Source organism: Mytilus galloprovincialis, chromosome 7 (assembly GCF_965363235.1).
Source record: "Mytilus galloprovincialis chromosome 7, xbMytGall1.hap1.1, whole genome shotgun sequence".
Lineage (NCBI taxonomy): Eukaryota > Metazoa > Mollusca > Bivalvia > Mytilida > Mytilidae > Mytilus > Mytilus galloprovincialis.
Window position 1 is genome coordinate 39,173,712 of NC_134844.1, and position 20,297 is coordinate 39,194,008.

The 20,297-nt window shown below is 31.6% G+C and overlaps 1 protein-coding gene across 4 annotated transcripts in view; it reads left to right on the forward strand.

Moving 5' to 3' along the window:
- Positions 1 to 2,161: 2,161 nt before the first annotated feature.
- LOC143082945 (mucolipin-1-like) overlaps positions 2,162 to 20,297 on the forward strand; it is a 47,238-nt gene continuing 29,102 nt past the window's right edge. The window contains exons 1-13 of one of the 4 annotated variants that reach the window (XM_076259000.1): positions 2,162 to 2,235; positions 3,113 to 3,192; positions 3,403 to 3,575; positions 5,361 to 5,552; positions 6,670 to 6,835; positions 7,757 to 7,850; positions 10,977 to 11,070; positions 11,740 to 11,836; positions 13,755 to 13,858; positions 16,505 to 16,657; positions 17,262 to 17,378; positions 18,246 to 18,368; positions 20,058 to 20,270. In XM_076259000.1, coding sequence (XP_076115115.1) covers positions 3,114 to 3,192; positions 3,403 to 3,575; positions 5,361 to 5,552; positions 6,670 to 6,835; positions 7,757 to 7,850; positions 10,977 to 11,070; positions 11,740 to 11,836; positions 13,755 to 13,858; positions 16,505 to 16,657; positions 17,262 to 17,378; positions 18,246 to 18,368; positions 20,058 to 20,270 — 1,605 coding nt within the window. In that variant the 5' untranslated portion in view covers positions 2,162 to 2,235; position 3,113. Of the gene's footprint in view, positions 2,236 to 3,040; positions 3,193 to 3,402; positions 3,576 to 5,360; positions 5,553 to 6,669; positions 6,836 to 7,756; positions 7,851 to 10,976; positions 11,071 to 11,739; positions 11,837 to 13,754; positions 13,859 to 16,504; positions 16,658 to 17,261; positions 17,379 to 18,245; positions 18,369 to 20,057; positions 20,271 to 20,297 lie in introns of those variants that run through there. The other 3 variants (XM_076258997.1, XM_076258998.1, XM_076258999.1) reach the window with 3 other exon arrangements.

Genomic DNA, 20,297 nt, shown 5'->3' on the forward strand with positions numbered 1-20,297 from the left:
ACAGTATAACTATTTCACAAAGGGAAAAAATCCCTATTTCAAACGAAAATAACGATATTGTGTCATGTGTGTGTTGTACATACTGTTATCTTTTGATTTTCTAAAGGGACGTAACACCACTACTAACCGTGTATGAAATAAGTCCCGCCTCCTTATTACCTTATATGGAATATAAAGGGACGTAACTCCACTAATAACCGTGTATGAAATAAGCCCCGCCTCCCAACTTACCTAATAATAAATATACACGGTTTTCACGAGGACGTTTTTGACCAATCGCATTCCTAGAAATGTATAGGAGGTATGATAAACAGTTATCTTAGTCTGCATATACATGAATAATATCTTTCACTCATTGCTCTTATAAATGTTCAATTGACTCCTTGTAAGATCCTGATTCCATAGGCTTATCTACGGAGGTATTTTTCGTCAATCTTCCTATCTTCAATCGGGCTATTTTAGAAATCTGTTGGATCATATATTTTTTTCACTACTATGTGTATTTTCAATGTGTTGCTATAATTTGTGACTGTCTAGAGATTTTTCTTATTCTGCATGGTTTGAAATGTCTCTCCTGTATTTATAAAACTTCCATCTAAGTGCACAAAAGTCTTGAGGAAATGATGATAGTCCGTCGGAAGGGGACGATAAATGGCTGACCCGTCTTAAGAGAGAGCCATATCTCTTGCACGTTAAAGACACCCATTGTAGATTTCGAAAAAAAAAAGCAGCTGGCTAATGCCGCTACAAGGCTGCACTCGCACCCGCAAAGTGGAAAGGGATAAATATAAGTTGCAAAACTAGTTTCTCAATCCACTATAAATAAACATGTTAAAACTAAAGCTGCTGTGGAGGGTCATCAGTAAAAAACTTTTATCCTTCGTGTTAATTTTTTTTTAAATGTGAAGAAAATCCGTTTTCTCTTGATCAACACATTTGTGCGCCTTTTTATTTAATTGATCAACACAAAGTATTTAGAATACCACAAAAGAACAGCTGTGTACATGTGTAAATAAAGAAAACAAAATCTGATAACTAATGTGTCACGAGAAAAACTGAAGCGCGCTGTTGTGCTAGAATGGATAACAACTGTCATATTCCTGACTTGGTACAGACATTTTCTTATGTAGCTAATGGTGGATTGAATCTGATTTTATAGCTAGCTTAACTTCTCACTTGTATGACAGTCGCATCAAATTCCATTATATTGACAACGATGCGTGAACAAAAACAAACAGACATATTAGGTAAAAATGTCAAAAAGGGGTACGGCAGTTAACATTACGTTATAATCTTAATCATTAAAAACAAAACAAACCCGATAATATGTAACAAAGAATCACACAATGGCATATAGACCAAAAATACTAAGAAATGAATACACAAATTTACTATAGTGCAATAACACAATGACGGGATGTATAAGCACAGAGCCACGTCATATATGTATCAAAGAAACATAAAAAGCATATAGACAAAGCACATAGCAAAGATCAATGACAAGCATACAAACATGTTTTACAAAATGTTTCAATGTATTTTGTAAATTTGTAATACTGAGTAGATATTTTATTCAGATGCAAAATCTGAAATTGATACATTAAAAGCTGTCTTATAAAGAATACCGATTAATCAACACGCCAGGTAAAAAAATTGTCTCCCTCCCCCGCAAACAGGGGAAAATCGCAGAATAGACGTCAACCATACACCACAATAGAATCAGTGTTATATAGTCGACTTCTTATTTTACTGTAATTATTTTATATGTTCGCGTTGTATTATATCTCCTTAATGTAAGGTTGCAAGCTTGAGGGAACTACTTGATAGCTCGTCTAAAATATAGAGATTCGCGCAGGATTACAACTAAATTATGTCTGCTTTTACACTAATAGATAATCCCGAATTCCTCTTATCACTTAAAGGTCTCCAATGTACTTTGTTACATTGTAAAGATAAATAGAAGTAGTTCCGAATCTACTGATGTTACATTCTGTTTATACCAGATAATTAAAATACAGACAGGTGGACCAAATAAAGTTTTTTAAAATGTTTAAACATTTCCTCAATAGAATGTTTAATTGATCACGTGATTATTAATAATGTCCTTTAAATGTTGATTCTATAGTGTCTGCAAACTAATTATCTATTTATAGTTTCATAAAATAATGTTAGGAATTTGCTTACTTCAAAGGTCCGACATTTAAACCCACCAGACTGATCAAGTGGTTACAAAAGGTATGTATACATGCATTTTATAAGAGAAATAATCCTCGATTAGAAAATGTTTGTATTTAAACATCGTTTAGATGTTTTAACTCATATATGTTTTATAAATGTTTTCTTTTTATTTGAGAAAAATGGTACACTCAACAAAGTCTAACCACGGTATAACGACTTAAATTTTGTGTATGGATGATACCTATGTGAAAAATACGGACTGTCAAACAGAACATAGCCTATAAAACATGCAAACACAATCTTGATGTCATAGTAACCCACTCTGAAGGCTATCATACTCAGCAATCAAACAATCTACCTTTTAAGACAATAACTTTCATATTTGAGAAATTCAACGGGGCCAGTTAAGCGATGCTAAATTATTAACTTTTGTTTTGTATTGCTACCTTACATCAAAAACCGAAACAAGAGAGACAGTATGAATAACCATTCGTGACCTATTCGAGAAAAAACCCCAACAGTTTTTCACATTTAAATGATAATTTACATAAATGTTTAACATATCACACGAAATCAAACAAACCTATAAAAATCAGATAGGACAAAAAAGTAAAATAAAAAAAATACTGAACTCAGAGGAAAATCAATTTGGAGAGTTTATAATCACATGGCAAAATCAAATAACAATAGGTTTTCAGCGAGGTTCGTGTTGCAAAATATTATCATCCGATATAAAGGGTTTTTCTCTTTGTTTCCATATTCATCAAAGCCTCTACTAATTATTGTTCACAGTTTAAAAATAAAATAACATATATACAGGATGTGGTTGTTTAATTTTTAAATTTCCGTCAAAAACTGATACTGAAAATGTGATGTCAAGTTAAAACAGCATCAACAAGTAAATAGTCAAAAACTCAATAAGGTTTATTTTTAGTATGGCAACAACTGAAGCAGATATTTCTGACAATGGAGACATACAAAAGGAAAGGAAATCTGCAGAGGACAACTTTGAAGGTATATATGAAATATTTTGAATCTAAAACTTAACTGTCTCTAAAATATAATATGACATCAACTTATTAATTAATCGATACTTTTCTTGTACTTTTGTTTTATTTGACATCTTCTCTCAGTTATTGTCTAATATTCTGATCTTTAACGCACTATTTACTTAAAATGTAGGATGATACCATTGTGTTTCATTTATTTTCTTATTTTGCACAGATCCTGTCAAGTATCATTCACCTAGTAAAGATAAAGAAGAGGAAGAACTATTACATAAACTTAATAATCATTTTAACGATCCATACACACGAATGTGTAATGGTCGTGGACTTGGCAGGGTACCAGAAAAACTTATCCTCCTGCTGTTTGTATGGGTTTTATGCACATATCAGGTATTTGTTTAATTCATCTTTTATTTATATTAAGTATCCCTGTAAATAAAAGCAACAGTATACCGCTGTTCAAAAGTCATAAATTGACAGACAGGGAGAAAACAAATCCCGGTCACAACCTAAAACCGACGTAAACATTGAATTTGATGCTTCTGTCAAACAAGTGAGAGGTTTAGCGCTATAAAACCAGGTTCAATCCACCATTTTCTACATTTGTAAATATATGTACCAAGTTAGGAATATGACAGTTGTTGTCCATTCGTTTGATGTGGTTTATCATTTGATTTTGCCATTTGATTAGGGACTTTCCGTTTTAAATTTTCTCAGAGTTCAGTATTTTTGGGATTTTACTTTTTTTTTAAATGCACCCAGAACATTTCTATATTTATCAGTAAACGTGCTAACTCTTGCAATGTAGTCAGTTTTATTCAAAATATGGGGCACGATTAGGGATTCAAAATCAATTTGTAGACTTTTTAGCTTCGATGTAAAAACAATGGTATATCAAGGTAAGAAAATTTCAACCAATATATTCACATCGGAACTGTTCGAGTTCTAAGTAAATCTCTCTTGTTAGGCAGCAACAAAGCCTCATACAAAAAATATGAAATTTTTCTATCTCTGAACTTTATTTTATTTACATATTCCCTGATTCTTTATTATCATGTTACTTTTTAATCATTCAAATTCAAACGTATATAGTGTCGCATAGTATAAAATATAGGTTTTTAAATTTCTCTCTATGGTCTTTTAACCGATTTGTATTGGTGATTTTATCTTCATTTTTAAAAGAAATAATTTCAATACGAATAAATAAGCTGTCACAATCGTAGAAAAAAATAGTGCACAGTTGCATAAAATTCCATTATATAGACAACAATTTGTGAGCGAAACTAACAGACATAAAAGGTAAAAAATGTTAACAATTTGGGTGCAGTGGCATCGACCCAGTGGTGTAAATAGTTATCAAAAGTACCAGGATTATAATTTAGTACGTAAGCCGCGCGTTTTGTCTGCACAAGACTCATAAGTGACGCTCATATCAAGATAGTTATAAAGCCAAACAATACAAAGTTGATGAGCATAGAAGAACGAAAATTCCAAAAAGTTGTGCCAAATACGGCTAAGGTAATATATTCCTGAGACAAGAAAATCCTTAATTTTTCGAAAAATTCAAAGTTTTGTATCAGGATATTTATAAAAATGATCAGATAATTGATATTCATGTCAACACCAAAGTGCTGACTACTGGGCTGGTGATACCCTCGGGGACGAAACGTCCACCAGCCGTGGCATCGACCCAGTGGTGTAAATAGTTATCAAAAGTACCAGGATTATAATTTAGTATGTAAGCCGCGCGTTTCGTCTACACAAGACTCATCAGTGACGCTCATTTCAAAATAGTTATAAAGCCAAACAATACAAAGTTGAAGAGCATAGAGGATCCAAAATTCCAAAAAGTTGTGCCAAATGCGGCTAAGGTACAATGTAATCTATTCCTGGGACAAGAACATCCTTAGTTTTTCGAAAAATTCAAAGTTTGATAACCTGTGAAGATCATTGTAAAGCTCTATTTCTTTTATTGAATTTAACAATCATGAATTATCCTAGATTAAAGAGAGAATAGCATTATTAAGTATAGATTGGTAGACAATCATCGATTGAGTTATAACAAATATCATATGTAATTTCCGGATCTCATCGGACATTTGCGTTTTTTGTGAAAATAAAGATGAACAATAATTCACAACATGACAGTCATATCTTGTATTATATATCTTATAGTTAGTACTTTTTGGAAATGATCGGGCACAGTTTGCCGACTTTTTGGAAAGAAATAATGTAGCAATGAAGCATTTATTGTTGAAAGACTGGTCCCAGGATTATGAAACTATGCCCTATCCTCCATCGACTGGTATATATGCCATTTACACCATAGATAACCTGTTAAAGCATATCAATTATACTGTCACAAACGTAAGTATAAGCACATAATTGGGTTGAATCTAATGTAAAAATGAGTTTATTTGGACCATACACAACTCTTCGAACTTCTGGGAAATATGCCTATTCTCTGGCGAATTATATTTAGAAAAAAATGCTTCACTTTTTATCATCGAACTATATAAATTGGTCAATTTGTCTCAAACGAAGGTTTGAACATACCGTTTGTCTGATAACGAACATCTATTAACCCGTACGCTCAAAATAAAGAATGAATCTATCAGTCATAAACGCATTTTCCACAGTGGTCTGACAACCTTTTGCCTGCTGGCATTTCTTGAACAGTTATCCTGAGATTTTTAATGTAGACGTCTGCGCACATTTTCCTTAACACTTGCTGCAAAGAGGGTTGTCTTTACTAAATATTTGCAAATATGTAGCATTTAAATTAATTATTATGCACATTTGTCCATTTTCCATCTTCTACTAAAAACAAATACAAATTTTATGACTATCAGGGAAAAATAAAATCAAAATCTGTCAAGTTCTACATGCATTTGTTGAGATGAATATATTCATATTTTGTGATAGTATTGTCAAACTTCAAAAGAAAATTGCAAAAAGAATAGAGCTGATTGTCCTAATAAATAGGGACCATTGACGTAAGTTGGTCTCATACATCTCTAGAAGTATATGTTGGGCAATTTTCATTTATTTAAACTAACATTTTATATGACAATGAAAAAGATAATTAATTCTTTTGTGTACAATAAATGTGAAAATAACTCTTTTAAAATTTATTGTGAGTCTAAAGCGCTTGCTGAAATTACCTTCATAAAGAAAGTTCAAACCGAAGAACTTTTAATGTCAGAGATTACAATCTTTTTAAATATTTGAGGAGCGACAAATAGAAACAATCTCAGAAAAAGACAAAACCATCAAAAGGCATGATTTTGAATCTTAGTTTCTTTCTAATTATAAAATTTATCAACGGAAAATTGAGAAAAAGTTTTTAATCATTCAGTTTCGAAGGAAAGATTGTTAATCGCGTCAAAGGACATTCTACTATAAATTAAGACAATTGGATTATATCGTCAATTGCTCATATTAATTCTTATGTTATAATTCTACGTAAAGTTTTTGTCCAAAGGTTTACAATATCCCAACAACATCTGTTGGGTCTTTCTTCATCAGACGGATAAACGGAACAGGTGGACGCGAGAAGCCAGTTACGCTATGTCTTTATTATTTCGAAACAGGAATATATAATGAAGACGAAGAAAAAATTGTAGCAATTGATACAACCCATAAGACAGGTATTTTACGATTCAATAGGCACCTTTATGTCATGAGACATGAAAAATTGTGCATAAGCTAGGATAGAAACTGTAAAATATTTCCTTACATACATAGAAAAGGACGATTATATAACAACTGCCACATTTTTTACTTTCTAAAGGAAATTGAAAGAACAAAAATGCAGCGTAGAACCTGTTTATATGTGTAGCAAAACCTCCCACTATATATCAATGTAAAAAAACAACTCTAAAATGACACCATTACGTGACAAGAACACAGTACAAATAAACGCAAGAACAATTAGAAAAATCTACAAATGTATTACAACATGTAAACAAAAGAATAACAATTCACATCTCCCATGAATTTACGACAAGTCATCACAAATCTTCATACTTTACGGAATGCAAGAAATGAAGTGAGAGTTCATGGGAAATACTTGTATGGGAAATATAACCTTTAACAAACAAACAAAAAAGAAAGAAATAAAAAAGCAATAACTTAAAAAAAAATGGTCATGTGAGGTTTTCTTGACCTACGCTTTTTTTTCTCCAAAGGCAATCTCTGTCAATTTGTAAGATGGAGGTCAAGGTATGACACATACCTCTCATTATATTTCTTGAATCTTTTATTACAGGCTTGATGAAATATATTTGTTACACCTGCTTATCAAACTTGAAATGATTCATTAAAGGGGTGTTATTTTCATAGCAGATTGAATTGGTAAATGATAGGACTACACGTAGTTTGTTTAAAAATTGACATGAAAAATCTTGAAAACAGGTATCTTTTTACAATTAAAAGAATTTATTAAGGTGAACCAGAAATGACGATTTCCTTACGAAAAAAACCCCGGTCCACGAACATACCATACATCTTGTCATTGAAATGTTTCACCATTTTGATGTGTTAATCATCGTACATGTATTTACCATTAGTTTGTAGTGACATTGATGAACAAAGTCCTCCTGATTATGGCTTCGAACCAAGCATAGCAGACCTGATGAGAAGTACTGATGGAAAACTAGTGAGGTAATATTTTGTATAAATTTGTAAAATCTGTGTGCTTCTAATTTATCTAAGTTTGCCTTAACGCTATTGTATTGATATTATCTTGATATCCTGTTATCCCCTGAAATCAGGCATTTCCTTAATCATTTGGAATCAAGTTTTGAGTGCGTATGTGTTCAATGAAGAAATGTTTCCTAAAATCGGAGTGCAAAAAGAAAAAAGTTTTATTTGGTTAAGATTTTACCATACAAATATATATATTTTCAAATATTAGTATATTTGAAGAAAAAAACTTTTTGTTATAACCTTCTATCTAACTTATGACAGTCAATTATTTCATTATCTTACACTTCTGATTGCATAGCTTTTCATAGTACGCTTGTTGATATTGATTTTCAATATAAAACTAAAAGAGATGTGGTTAGTCCGTACGTGATTTTTGCAAAATGGCAGTCCAGGAAACATATTATTTTTCCAATTTTAGAGCGTTACATTCTTTACATTATTTGTTCCAAGTTTTGTGCGAAGATATACGAAAAACGCTTCCTCTTCTACTATTCAAGACCCCTCTTGTCTAACTACAGACATAATATATGCCTAAATTTAGTAAAATGTCTTGAAAGTAAAGAAACGTTAATACCATAACACTAGTACACTTTGTCATTTTGTAATATCATCTTATACGTAAATGACGTAAATGAGATATATTTCATGGAGAAATGATAAGAAATATGTATTGAGTCCTTTCAAATCTTTTTTTTTCAACTTAAACTTGAAAGAAATAAAACAATCCTTGTCGAATCAGTTCGTCAAACGGTGATTTTCCAGATAAAAATACAGCAACGATGATCTGGTGCAATTTATAAACGCACATAAACGAAGAGGGGAACGTGTCGATAGTTGAATGAAAAAATATTTAACTGTATGTTTAATGGTTCAATCATGGTTTCTTTTTTTTGCGATTAAATCTATAGTCCCAATTACTAAAGCAACAATCTAACTATACAAACATACTCAAAATGTCTGAAGGAATGCATCACCTTCTTTTGCCCGATATAAAAAAAAACCCCAGAGGTTTCCAGTCAGATAACTAAACTTGCTCCGGACAATATCTAATTGAAGTATTTCAAGAGATAAAAAGCAAAATAAGAACAACAAATGAAAGAATACATCAAAATAATACCTTTAAAAATATCTTATATTGATAATAGGAGATATGGTATGCATTTCAATGACACAAGTTTCCTCCAGTGTTCAAATTAAAATGAGCAAAACAATAATTGGTCACTGAATTCACTCAAGAAGGATAAAAAAACACATTTTTACCTATTATGTCTGTTGTTTTGTTAACGCATCGTTGTAAATATGTAACAGTCTCAAACGTGTCCTTCCCCCCAAACGTGTCCGAGTCCCCCAAACGTGTCTGTTCTCCTCAAACGTGTCCGTAATATTCAATATTCCCCAAACGGGTCCGATTTCATGACCCCCAAACGTGTACGATAATTCTTATTCGCCAAAAACGTGTCCATTATTACACGCCAGAACGTGTCAAGTCTTTTAGTGCTAACATTATAAATGCATGTCCCAAATCATTAACGTTTACGACAGTTCTGTGATGGGGAACACAGTTGATGAAGTGGTCATTTATTAGCGTTTGTTTGTTTATAGATGTAGTATCATATCTATGGTTTGTTCAATGGCATTTGTTTGTTCAATAGCATGTGTTAAATGATTAGCATAAACAATATTGCAAATTTATTCTGTGACATATGAATTGACGTTTGACTGAAATTTATTATTGTCCAGTTGCAAGTATTTCATGTTCATTTAGAGCAAACATACATATAATTTTTGAACTGTTGAATTAATTGTTTGATATGTAAATTATTTTGTACTAATAAACTTCGTTGATGCCGTTTATATTACTACAAATACTGCACTCTTGTTTTCAGCAGAATTGACTTCCTTTCAGCAAATGTTCAGGCTTTCAAAAGTTCGGATATTTTAAAAGCTCTTAAAATCATAAACTGGTTATCAGCTTTTTTACATATCAATTTTCAGGTTTATATCACCACTAAATTCGTGCCTTTAATAGCTAACTATGCGGTAACTGCTTTGCTCATTGTTGAATGCCGTACGTTAGCTGTTAATTTCTGTGTCATTTGCAATCTTCTTATTTATACTTTAGATAGCTTCTTTTATCATACCGTGAATTTAAGATTGGACCTAAGTTCTAACGGTTATTCGGGATTAACAGATTCGGATTTTAATCTGAGAGTTAGTAAAAACCGAGTTTTTTTTGTGAATTCAGTAAGAAACGCACAGAGAATAATAGCACATTCTCACAACGCGGTTGTCCGATTTAATATCTTCACGTATTTATGTTATTGACACGAATGATAATTCCAGTAAAAATAATGAACACAATTGACACGCTTTGGCGCTGTTTTACAACTAGACATGTTTTGCAGTTCAGTGACGTCCATGTGGACACGTTTGGAGAAAGCGGACACGCTTGGGGGAAAACACGTTTCTGAGTGTTACAAATATAATAGAATTTTATGCGTCTATCATAAACTGAGAGTTTTAGCTAGATATAAAACCAGATTTAAAAAGTAAAATCACAAGAAAAACTGAACTTAGAAGACAATCTAATCGGAAAGTCCATAATCACATGGAAAAATTAAATAACAAAACACATCAAAAGCGAATGGACAACAACTGTCATATTCCTGACTTGGTACTTCAATCCTCCATTTTCTACATAAGAAAATGACTGTACCAAGTACGGAATATAACAGTTGTTATCCGTTCGTTGGATGTGTTTGAGCTTTTGATTTTACCATTTAATTAAGGACATTCCTTTTTGGATTTTCCTAGAAGTTCATTATTTTTGATGTATCATATTTTTTATAAAATGGTCATGGAACGAGAAATGTAAAACACGGCATTATTTAATTAGTACAATTGACAAAAGCATACGACAGACACAACTACTGAACTATAAGCTCCTGACTTGTGACTAATTTTTTTACTCCTATATACATTTAACATACATTTAATTCAATGTTATATTGCAAACAATATATAGTGGACGTGTCATTGATGAACGACTTATTTCTCTACATATTCATGATTTAATTTTAGGTTATTGTCAGTTAGCATTGATTTTAAATTAAGTTCAATCCATTTGAATGCTGAAACTGGACAAGATATACAGTGTTTCGGTATTCATGGCACTGTAAGTAATTATTATTTAAACTTCTCTTGAGAACCATAGCATCAAATTTTTATATTCCGGAAATTACGTTAGCTACATTGAGATCCGTGATTATCAGTTTCTTTCATGTTTCGCCTAAGTAAAGATACTATGGATGCAACAAAACTTTCATATTCATTTTGATAAGTTCAGGAAGACTAAAGTCAATGACGTAAGCCACAATCCCATCCATTTTACATCATGCTGACAACAATGAACGCGACATATTATCAGTTTTTTTCATAAAAACCGAATGCATTTTTGCCGGTTTTAGCTTTGGTTTGGGGTTCACACCTTTTATTATTTTATATATTTATGATCTATTCAAAGGTGAAATCATACATTTTATACTCAATTCTACTTACAGAATCCTTACAAAATTTTGGTAAATATAGATTGCCTTAAACCGATAAAGAAGTAATGGTTTTCAAATCATTGATTTCTATCGATTAAAACATTAAGTATACTCATATCAATCCAATCAAATTGATCCGGAAGAATAAGTTTCATTGGTTACGTAATTGTACGCTTCTTTCATATTTTCAATGCTCTACTTTGATCTTCTTTATTTAAGCGTTTGACAAAACGAAAAGTTTGCTTATATTATTTACAACGACACAATTGCTATCAGCTAAATTTTCAATATTGCAGGTTTTCTTTGATAATCGACAAATAAATGGACAAATAATAGTTAAACTTAAAACAAGTGTAGAAGAAGTAAAATGCAGTGCAGATAGTACGGTTGATGGTAGGTGAAAAGCAAATTATGTTATACATCTACTTTAGTAGGTGAAGTATTATTTAATGAATATCTTTAAGATAGATATAAAAAAATAAAAATAAAAAGTGTAAGACGAATTTAATAAACAAGCATAATTAATTGCATTCCTCTTCAATTGCCTTAAATGTTAAAGTGTTTATTATTACTATACTATTATCATTATCTTATAATAATCATAATAATAATAATAATAATAATAATAATAATAATAATAATAATAATAATTAAAAACCAATTGTTCAGAGAACAATTGAAGGTCTTTCCATCAAAACAATGTATTTTGATATGAAAGTTGTGAAACTAAGTTTAAAATGTCATTTCAATCGTCAAATGATAGCTTCTAGTACGCTGATTCCTAAAATATTTGGTTTCCATACATTTTTTTTAAATAAGGGAGATAATTTGTTACTTCCGGTTTGAAAAATGTTACTTACCATTATATTTGAATATTTACTTGACACTGATTCCTAAAATATCTGGTTCTATATACTTTTATATTAATAAAGTACAAAAAATAGCTACTTCCGGTTTACAAAAGGTCACTTCCGGTTGTTTCTTTCAAGGTTAAATGGTTTGATACCTTTTTCCAAAAGTTTCATAGCTTTATCATGTATACATATAAAATAAAAGCAAAGGTCAAAATCTAGAACGTCAAATTAAGCTATGACCTTGAGACCAATTTCAAGGTCATGAAATAAGGACAACAAATCAAAAGACCATAGGTCTTAATTATATTTGGTTAATGACTTATATCACCAAACACGTATTTTTAAATACAAGAGGGGAGAAAACTCCCTTTTACGTTCAACGTGCCCTTGCAATAAAAAATTATGTGTTACGACATGTCGCAACTAACAATTTAGTAAAAATAATTAGTTGATATCTTATACGGTCTTTGGATATAAGTGAAAATAAGCCAAATTCAAATATTAGAATATGACCTTGACCTTTGACCTTGACCTAATTTTCATTTTTTTGGACCAAGGACCTCAAATCAACAGATCCTAGTCTCTATCACTTATGGTTTATAAGATAGAAATGCATATCATTTATATCAGATGCATAAGGGGAAATAACTCTCATATGGAGCGGTCATATTGCTTCGGTCAAAATAGGACAAATCATGCAAAGGATATAACGAGCAATTTTGTAAAATAAATTTGTCGTTATCTTTTACGGTTGCGGAGGAGTTTGAGCACAAGGAAAACAGTGTTTGGGGAGATAACTCCTACAAAGAAAAGTATTCGGTTACGCAGGTAAATTTCAAAAGCGCATAAACTGTTCGATATCATATACCAAATATCAAAGCGACATATTGCGAAACAAATGTTTATCGCAAGAACAAAATTAGGCGGAAGAAAAAAAAAAAAAAAAAAAAATAATCAGAAGAAAAACAATAGGTCTTTCCACAGAAAAGTGGAAAGACCTAATAATAATAATAATAATAATAATAATAATAATAATAATAATAATAATAATAATAATTATTATTATTATGCTAATAATAATGATATTGATAAAATACTATTATTATTATTACGGGTAGTCGAATAATCATTATATATTGAAGAAAAAATACAACCTTGATATTTAATATATACTTAGAAAAAGAATGCATTACATCAAGATACAAATACGTTTGGATGATGTATTTTTTTATTTCTACTTTCTAAAAGGGTCAATAAATGGATTTTATCAGCAACATGATGTATTATGACTCTCAAATATAATTTAATGAAACGTTTGTTACCTGACAGGTTCCATTTAAGATTAATTTGATATTCCAATATCTACATGTTGTTCATCATAGTACATAAATGTATGCTGTGAAAGATGTTTTACGTTATGAATTAATTATTTACAACTATTTCCTTGATCATTTCAGCAAAAGTTGAGGAAATTGTGATTTCAGCACTTGTTTTGTTGTTCAGTGTTCTACACGGACTGTTCTGTTTGTACAGTTGGATTTCTTCTATCATTCTGTGCAAGGTAAATATGTAGGACTTGGATGTGCGACGGGGACGCGGAAATACGATTGCAACGCTGAAGTTCGATGGTACGCGCGGAAGTAAAATGGTACTTTCGCTGAAGTGCAATGATTTGTCATGACGTTTAGTTTTTGTGACGTTTCTTTAAAAACACAATCAATTGTTCGCAGACAGGAGAATAGAAGGTTACAAAAATTTGTAAAAGTAAGACAGACAACAGATCATAAGGAACAAAGCAGCTCAAATATGATCATGGTCTGCAAATGAAAAAGTATGCCGCAAATATTCTGTATGACTAATATACACATGGAAAAAAGTATTGCAACACCTTGATTTTTAAAATTTGAAAAATCAGCCTCTTTTTTTTGGATGAAATATAATAAAATATTTGTATAATATTATTGAAACATAGTTTATGATAACATTGGCATTGAAACGAACAAAAAATGTTTAAAAAAAAAATGATTTATATAACCACAATTTTAATAACAAAATGAAGTGTTTTTTGTACAAAAAAATGCATTTTACAACTTTTACTGTAGTCGAACTTTACAATGTCAGACATTTCAAAAATAATCTTCAGATGACGGTTCACATCATGGTTGATCGTTATACGCCAAATAATTAGTACTTTGTGCGCAGCCTCCATTCAAACGGATAACAGCATCTAAACGTCTTCTGATTACTGCCAAAAATCGACTAATTTGTTGCTAAGGTAGCAGCAACCATTTCTGATGAAGGGCATTGTTTATTTCATGATGTGTTTGAACTGGGGTGTCCTTTCGCGCACGTTCCGTCCAATAGTGTGCGTATATACTCGATATGGTTCAAATCCGGGCTACGATCCGTCCAAGGAAGATGAACCGAATTCCATTGGAACAATGGATCTTCCTCCACGATGCTAATTTTCAACTTTAGCGAGCTCTGCACTACATTGGATACGGAAAACTGTGTGTCTGTTCGTAAGCAAAGGTCTCCGAAATGGTCTTATCGCACGATAACCAGTAGCGATGAGTCGATCTTGAATAGTTTTCGTTAAAAGGCTCCTGTATGCCCACCATTCTCTTTTTAGGATTGTATTGTATGCAATGGGTTTCCTTCTGACCAACCTTCATTATGCTTGATTTTCCCTAGCAAATGGTATAGGGGGTCTTCTTTATCTCGAAAGTTCCTTAACATCGTTAAGTGCCTTATTTTTATTCTCAAAACGACTTATAGTGGAATGGTGATGACCAAAAATACGTGCAGTTGTTTCAGCGACATCCGTGCTTCTCTCATTGTGATAATCTGCCATCTTGCTGCAGTTTAGAGTTGCCGAGGACCCATTACAAGGTGTCAATCACATAACTTTAAAAACTTGGTTATTTAAAGTGTTGAAAACAATGAGGATGAAAACATCTGTTTTGCTGTTTACGGGTACAGTAGCTGCATGTGCAGATAAAAACTTATCGAGTCGATATTTATTGATTAAACTCAGGTGATACTTAAATAATGTTTAATTAGTTCTATTTTACCAAATTATATCACAAAAAAATTAAAAGTGTTTTTTTAATTTCAATTTCAATTTGGTGTTGCAATACTTTTTCCATGTGTATAGTATGTCTTGATCTTAATCATAATGATGACTCTTTCTTCTAATATATTTTTCACTTGTTTTTGTGTGGAAAATAAAATAATTAAATGCAACGTTTTGCCATTTGAAGTCGAGATGATTTTGTTTTATTCGTGAGACAAATATTGCTTTGTAAGAACTTTCACAATCGATCTCCTTATAACGACATTTCTTCTCTTATCCATAGTACTAAATCGGAAGACTCTAGTCTATGTTTCCAACTAACTCTTTACTTCTGCGGGCTAAGCGGATGATTAGCAAATTAACTTTTGTTTGTCCGGACCAAAAATCAAACCCGATCTCATAAATGCGAAGCTAGCCTGCTAACTTCTTCTCCGCTTCATTAAATGGGATTCCAACTTCAGACCATCTCATCTAGCTGGTATACACCATCACACTCAATCGTAACATTAACGTTAACCTTCGAACTTCAACGTGTTAACCAACGCACTTCGGCTTGGACCATAGCATTTCAGCGTGACCGTCGCAGTTCCGATTCCTACAAATATATTGACATCAACACAAAACGCAAAACAAAACGCAAAACATATCATCTACTTAAAATAAGTTCCAAACGATGTTTCCATTTATGCAAACTTCAAAGATGATGAAATTCATTATAAAAACAAACAGTTTTTGTATGATGTCATTATACCAAACTGTTTTTGGGGGGGGGGGGGGTAAATTCTAAGCTAGAATTTGGACAAGTTAACACGATTCACATCCTGTTTTATATTTATTAATTGATTTACATGATTTAGCGATTTCACATTTGATATAAATACACTTTTCTAAATGTTTTCCTGGAAAACAGTTGTAATCTTCTATTGCATCGAAAAACAAATATGTTAAAGATTATATTTGGTAAGTAATGCTATAACAAGATAAATACTTTGGCACATCAGAAAGCAGTGTCTTATCGTATAGTGGCAAAGGATTGTCTAATTTGTATAATAATAATAAAAAATGATTTCAATATGATTAAAGTCATTCTTCAAGAAAAAAAATGCAAAACATTTTCTATGCTGATTTCAGAGAACAAAAGACCATTACAAGAAGAAGGAAAAAGGAAAGATACTGTCTAATAGAGCATGTTGGGAAATATTTAAGCTGAATGATTTGATATTATGTCTTTCGAATATCATAACAATAGTGGGATCAGTAATGAAATTAAGTATTGACCATGGGGTGAGTAATATTCTGTTTTAGATAATAGTAAACACATTAACTGACAACGCTAAAAAAGAAAAATACAAACAGTCATGTAATAGACCACAAGACACAACACAAAAAACTAAAAACTAAGCAACACGAACCCCACCAAAAATGGGGGTGATCTCAGGTGCACCAGAAGGGTAAGTACACATGTAGCAATCCATCGTGTTGCTCTTGTAATTACAAAACCCAGATAATAGTTTAATTCGGCAGGTCACATTCGAAAAAAAGGGAAGGGGATTGTAGTTACGACATAAGAACATATCAGAGATCATGATCAAACAGAAAAACTCAATGATCGATTCAAGATTAAAGTTGTGAGGGCGGTTTAATCAGAATGATGGGAAAGTTCTTTTGGGACTTATTTTAACAGGAAACGGTATGTGCAAATGAACTGAAATTCTTATGTGTCACGATGTGTTAAAAGTAAAAAAGTTAAGGGCGGATTGCTAAAAGCTAATAAAGAAGATACAAGTTTTCCATCTTAACTGAGGAAAACTAGCGATACAAGTTTAATTCATATTAACATGGACTTTTGTTTATTCATTTTCTTTTACACATGTATATTCTACTTCAGATACAAACAAACTATATCATATCAATGTACGATACAACTGGTATTCTCCTTGGATTTGGCTGTTTGTTTACATGGATGAGTGTCTTGCATTATTTAGCGTATGATCACGTTTTTGGCGTAAGTAAAAAGAATATGGAGTACGAAAAATATATTGATTAATTAATCCGAATTTGATTTTTTTCAGTAGTCGATATTTTCCCTGTTTTTATACGTGTCTTACTTTTAAGATTTATTCATCTTTTTCAAGTTTCTTTACTTTAGAATTTGGAAAAATATATATTTTGACACATATTATAATTCACACACCATTCTAGGATAGATCCTTCAATTATATGATTTAAAAGTTTAATAAAATAAAATTAAGATTACGTCGTCAGCAGCAGTCTAAACTTCTCGATTTGAAAAATCGCAGACTGACAGGCAATTAGAAAAGTGCTATTTTCAGCTTGATAGTAATGTCACAAACATCTGCTTAGTAAGATTTTTTTCACGTGATTAATTTAGTGAATTACTATTCCAAGGCCCTTTTGAGATCGAATAGTAAGGCAACAAAATAACTAGTTCATCAAAAATTGAATGCATAATGATATAAAAGTCAAACAATAGAATAATTTAAGACCAACTGTATATGAGATGATTGCAGTCTTATGTACAGCACTATCTTAATAAGATAAGCTTTAATAACAAAAAACAAAGAAAGATCTTTATTTGAGCCTCTTATATGGAGGTAAATCAAGAAAAAATCTTTGGACGCATACAGTTTATGCGAGCACCGACAATGAATCTTGAGTACAAAAGGGATTTTTAATGTTCTTACTGCCTACGTCATCTCATCAATAACACACTACATGTACTTTTAAGTCTGATATTTTAATACTAATATTTAATATCTATAATTATAAGGAAACGTACAAAAGGTGAATGAATTTTGTGTAGTTTTCAATTAAATGATTGATAAGTTTATATTCTAAATTTATATTTCAGCTTTTATTTTCTGTGATGGAGAGATCAGCATTTGTTGTTTTGAAGTTCCTGGCCTGCATTTCAATATTGTTTACTGGGTTTGTTTTATTTGCATGGGTAGTCCTTGGACCCTACCATATAAAGGTACATTATCTTAATATGTTGCACGAGGTTTCGTCTTATTTAAAGAATTTCGAGAATAGTTGAAATAAGATATTCGTAAAAGTTCACTACATTACTCATTTGACATCTTCGAAATATAGTCATCTTTCAAATTCGGTCAAACTATTAGAATCATGTTTTCAGACTTATATCCCAGAGTTGAAAATAGTATTAAAATTATCAAATATATCATGCATAATGTTGAAATTGAAAATAGCAGCAGGGTACCAATGCTCAAATTTATTTGTTCAGTAACGAGATACAATCAAAGTTAAAAGAAAAACTAAATCAAAAGAATGCAAAATGAACATGATCTGTAGCATTGTCATGATATGCGTTCTGGTATGCTTGTTTCAATGGGATTACGAATACATTTTCACTCAAAATGTCAAATTCGGGAATAGGAAATGGTAAAAAATGTTAATCGATGGTTACATTTCGTAAATCAATGAAGAAGCAAATAAAAAAACAAATAAAACTGGCGACATAGCATGAACTCCGATAGAGCTAACCCAGTTGCGTTCACATGGTAAGGTCGCTTACTATGCAGTTACACAAGCCATGCAAAAATACAAACACGCAGTCAAAAAACATCTTCCTTAGCTTATTGACCATAGATGAATTTGGCTAATGTTTTCTTCTCAGGTCCCTTCTTTTTATCGATCGTTTCTTTTAAATTCTTTTCTGTTTAAAGTAACTCGATTTCTAGTCATTGTAAAGCACTAGTACTGTTCGTCGGACGTATGCAATTTATAAAGAGTTATTTTATTTTATTAGTTTGATTAAAGACACTTTATATATATAAAAAGAAAGTGAACAGAGAAACAATGTTTTCAATACATTTATATATTAAATTATAATGAACATATTGATCATTAAATGTTTGTTGTCTTTTTGTCATATTTGTAGGTGGTGGGTGTTTCATTAACGTATTTCTCACATTTCTTTATTTATAAGACGAAGTGTTAAAGGTTAATATCACATATAAGTCACATGGGTGAATGACATGCACAAAAGAGGAACCTTTATCGGTTTAGTATAGCGCAAACAATGTTATCTAGGTTAACTATTTCTTACATCTTGAAACAAAGGGTAAAAGTCCATCATACGTTGATCATAACAGTTCCAAATAATCTATAATACTAAGTTGTTGACCGGGCAAACTAACTGGTTTAAAGTGTTAATGATCACCATAATGAATTAGCTGACTGGTTGACCGAGATGAATGGGTCTCAATAATCAGACAGAAGACTCCAAGATTTAAATCGATTGTTTGGCTCCCTATTATGATATTTCAGATTCTATTGGCAGATATAGCGTGTATAGCAGCAAACTGTTACCTCAGATTGGCTCAGAACAAATAATTGTAATGCAACATCGTTGGTTGCGTTCATTTTGATTGGATAACGTCACCAATTTTCATGGTATCAATCCATAATTGATGATACGGTAATATACCCCCGCCATTTACCTTATCTAGCAACCACCAACACACTTATTAATGCCGTCGGAGATTTAAATGCAATACAGGTATCTCTTAAATGAACGACAGAAAATCATAGCATTTGGAGTGTATATAAACCGCAATGTAATGTTAACATATGTTCTGTATACAAAATATACTGAACAAGAATATTTCTTTTGAAACGGTTAATTTCTTTTTATTTACAGTTTGCTTCCTGGACATCCACCTTCCAGTCTTTGTTGTCTATTATGCACGGAGACGAAGTTTATGTCACTTTTACTGCTATTGATTCTGACAAAGAGATTATTTCGTATATCAATGTAATTTTTCTTGTGATATTTTTGGCTATATTTACTTTAGTCACTTTAAACATATTTATAGCAATATTCAACACAGCATATGAACATCAACATGACAATGTAAGTATATTTTGTAAAACGTATCTC